The following is a 4,042-nucleotide window of genomic DNA, read 5'->3' as shown; positions in this document are numbered from 1 at the left end:
CGTCTTAATGCTGGATTTGTTTCAGCTTTTGTCTTCTCCAGATGTTAACTGATGGACTGAAGTGGTGTGGATTACTTGTGGATTATTGTGATGTTTTTATCAGCTGTTTGGACTCTCATTCTGACGGCACCCATTCACTGCAGAGCATCCATTGCTGAGACACTGATGCAGTGCTACATTTCTCCAAATCTGATGAAGAAACAAACTCACCTACATCTTGGATGATCTGAACGTGATCACATTTTCAGCAAAGTTTCATTTTTGGGTGAACTATTCCTTTAAATTTTCATACTCAAGCATACCTGGTTGAATATATCCTCCCTTATGGCTTCACAGTCAACCTTATGTTTACAGACAAGACAGGAAGCAGTCGCAAAGGAACCTAAAATAATTAGTAAAAGACAGAGGATAATAAAAGAGTCTAGATACTGACAGAATAATGAACATCTAGGTTTAAATGAGGAATCAGGGGCAGATATACCATGACACTGAATGATCTTCTGGATTCCAGCCGCTTGCTCCAGTGTGTCGATATTCTGAGTGTAGTTCCTCAGTAGCCTTCCCTTCTTATCCAGCATTGATATGAACCTGTGACATGGAGACGGCTGGAACTGTCCTGGGTAGATTTCCTACAGTATAAGCAAACAGAGAATATTGTTATTTATGCAATTTTTATACATAAATGTATGCAAATGCATAAATGTAAATGCAAACCTTTATGACAAGACAACTGCTGAATAGGGTAAATATTTTAACAATTGTTTAAGACAATTGTTTTCTACTACAAGTTTTCTGAAATGTTACCGCAAACAGTGCAAACAGTGCATTATATAATTAAATATCCAATAATTTGCCTACATTTAACAGAAAATAATCTTGTTTGACTTGTTTGATTTTGTTGACATATGTGACCCTGGACCACAAAACCACTATGGCGTACGGGACATCTGACGGACCCCTCGGACAGTGAGGAACAACCTGCAGCAGAACATCAACGGTTTCACGAGCCGCAACACAATTGCAAGCACATCTTAACGGAATAGTTCACCCAATAATGAAATTTTCAGCAAATCCAAGATTAGGATGAGTTTGTTTCTTCATCAGATTTTGGATAGCTATGCATATTACTAATCAAAAATTAAGTTTTAATATATTTATAGTAGGACATTTACAAAATATCTTCATGGAGCATGATCTTTACTTAATATCCTAATGATTTTTGGCATAAAAGAAAAATCTATAATTTTGACCCATACAATGTATTTTTGGCTATTGCTACAAATATACCCCAGCGACTTAAGACTGTTTTTGTGCTCCAGGGTCACATAATAGAGTTAAAGGTTTTTCTAGACAGGATTTTGGGTTTCTCTTTTTATCACTATAAAAATTAGAAAATACTATCAACAGACAGAAAAAAAATGTTTTTAGGAGTAAAATGTTATATATCAGGTAAACGGTACATGAACAAACCCCTCTGTAAAAGTCTTGGGAATATTGACTGAAATAAAACTGTAAAGTTTGTTGTATGCAAGTTTTACTGAAGTGGAGAAAAAAAAACTGTCTTTAAAGATAAGTAATGTAATTGAAATGGATAAAGTGCAATAAAATAATTTTTTTTCTTCCACTATGGAAGCAAAATAGACCAAATTAACCAATGCATTAAAAACTATAGGTTCACCTGTAGTGTCTCACGTTATTTAAAAACGTATCATTACAGTAATTGTTTTCCATTAATGGTTGAAATGCAAATGAGAAGGCAGTGTATCGAACCTTGGCAAATTTGAAAAAAGGCCTTGGATCTCTTCTAAAGTAGTCTATGTCAAACATGGCTTGAGGATCAGGAAGGTCAGGAAAGTCCACAGCGAGTCGAGCGTATATGCCGTCTCTAGACCGAAAGTCAGGAATGCCACAAGAAACAGACACCTGTGGAGGAACAAGAGCAACCAATCAATATTTGAGAGACTGGACACATACTCCGAGTGCGTCTGAAAGCACAAATCATAAACGCACCCCGGCGCCAGTGAGCACAAGTATCTTCTTCCTCTCGTTCAGGAGCCGCACGACGTCCTCCAATGTGTTGATGTCTTTGCGTTTCTTTCTTTTGGGCGGCTCGGAGATGTTGATGATGATCTGCCACAGCGTCATGTCGTCGAGATCCGCCGGGAGGTCCGTTTCGGGAAGCAGGTCTTTCAAAATGGCCCTCGGGTCGGTTCCTCTCATGATGTGCTGCTGAATGAACCGATACGAGCCTAAAAGAAAACCAAGCTTTCATTTAATTCACAAAACACTAAATCTGCACAACAGTATATTGTGAATTGAGCACTACAGACATGACTTAAAGGGATAGTTCACCCAAAAATGAAAATGTGATGTTTATCTGCTTACCCCCAGGGCATCCAAGATGTAGGTGACTTTGTTTCTTCAGTAGAACACAAACGAAAATTTTTAACTTTAACCGTTGCAGTCTATCAGTCGTATAATGCATGGCAATGGTAACAAAATCTATGAGAGTAAAAAAAACATGCACAGACAAATCCAAATTAAACCCTGCGGCTCGTGACGACACATTGATGTCCTAAGACACGAAACGATCGGTTTGTGCGAGAAACCGAACAGTATTTATATCATTTTTTACCTCTAATACAGCACTATGTCTAATACAGCACTAACTGTCTTTGGGCGCGTGCACGGCATCCGGTGCATTGCCATCCATTATAAGATTGATGGACTCCAACGGTTGGAGTTAAAAATCATCAAATGTGTTCTACTGAAGAAACAAAGTCACCTACATCTTGGATGCCCTGGGGGTAAGCAGATAAACATAAAATTTTCATTCTTGGGTGAACTATCCCTTTAAGTTTATTGAGTTTGATCGGTTTCACAGCAAACAAAGATTATACATTATAAAAACAATACAGTGGCACTCAATACAAAATACAAAATTTAAATAAAGCATCGGGGGCATGCTCCACACAGAATTTCTATTGAAGATATTTGCTTTACATGCTCATGTGTAGTTACTTTAAGGTATTTTTTTAAATATTTTTTATTACCTTACATGTCCAAAAGTATAATTTTTCACCAAAAAAAGCATTTAACATCTTATTGCAACATTTGACAAAAATCAAGATTGAATATATTTGGTTGAAATCCCATGTTATAAAAGATGAAGTGCTCTGCAGGCTATTTAAGACAATATTGGCTGATTAGATGGCAATGCTGAGCTAAAATGCAAAATGCTTGCCCTCTCTCTCTCTTCACCGTTCCCACATCTCAGACCTCAAATACATAACATATTACCCGTTTTTGAAGTGAAGAGTAATAAAATACTATGCAAAACTTATTGAAACGAACGTTTTTTTTTACTTTTATTTTTATTGAACACACGGGACAAAGGCTCATCAAAGTCAAGACACTACAATTTCCACACATTCTTTGAAGTACAGTATCACACTTATCCTCAATGGTACAGTATGTGTCCACACAATCCATTTATCCCAATACTTGATACATTTATCCAAATTGAGTCTAACAGTAAATGTAAGTCTCTCCATACAGTATATTTAGTTTACAATTCCCTGGTAGGGGTGTGCGATATTGACAAAAAATAATATCTCGATATTATCTGTGATTTTATCGATAACGATAATTAGACGATATTTTGCTGAGTGTGTTATTGTGCTGGTATCTTAAAGACTGCCGTGGACAGCTGACTCCTAAAGTTTTTGATATTCTTCATATTCTGTGTGCTGGTCAGTTCACACTGAGAGAAATTAATCTTTTAAACTAATAAGTTTAAACTGATTTTTACATTTTATGGGCATTTTTACCTTTATAAAGCCATTTTTTCTAAAAGTGTCCATATCAGTGAATTATGAAATCAGTATCAACAAAATTCATCTTTGCAATGCAGAGGAAACACAGAATCTGCTTCTGAAGTGGCTTTCAGATGTATTTACACGCTGTTTAATGCAGGACATGAATGCATTTAACCTGCAATTACAAATGCATAAATAATGTTTTGATATATTAAACATAAAAC

General features: G+C 36.2%; 1 protein-coding gene across 1 annotated transcript in view; it reads right to left on the bottom strand.

The window, feature by feature from the left end:
- The window catches only part of LOC107750137 (NAD-dependent protein deacetylase sirtuin-1-like), a 14,360-nt gene that overhangs the window by 7,223 nt on the left and 3,095 nt on the right, over nucleotides 1-4,042 (bottom strand). The window contains exons 3-6 of the mRNA XM_016565404.1: nucleotides 2,011-2,249; nucleotides 1,771-1,923; nucleotides 482-629; nucleotides 285-382 (exon numbers count right to left, since the gene is read on the bottom strand). Of these exons, the coding sequence (XP_016420890.1) occupies nucleotides 285-382; nucleotides 482-629; nucleotides 1,771-1,923; nucleotides 2,011-2,249 (638 nt within the window). The remainder of the gene's footprint in view (nucleotides 1-284; nucleotides 383-481; nucleotides 630-1,770; nucleotides 1,924-2,010; nucleotides 2,250-4,042) is intronic.

This window comes from Sinocyclocheilus rhinocerous, unplaced genomic scaffold, assembly GCF_001515625.1.
Source record: "Sinocyclocheilus rhinocerous isolate Xijiao unplaced genomic scaffold, SAMN03320098_v1.1 scaffold1822, whole genome shotgun sequence".
NCBI lineage: Eukaryota > Metazoa > Chordata > Actinopteri > Cypriniformes > Cyprinidae > Sinocyclocheilus > Sinocyclocheilus rhinocerous.
Note: the sequence above shows the minus strand (reverse complement) of the source record. Positions and strands in the feature narration are given on the sequence as shown.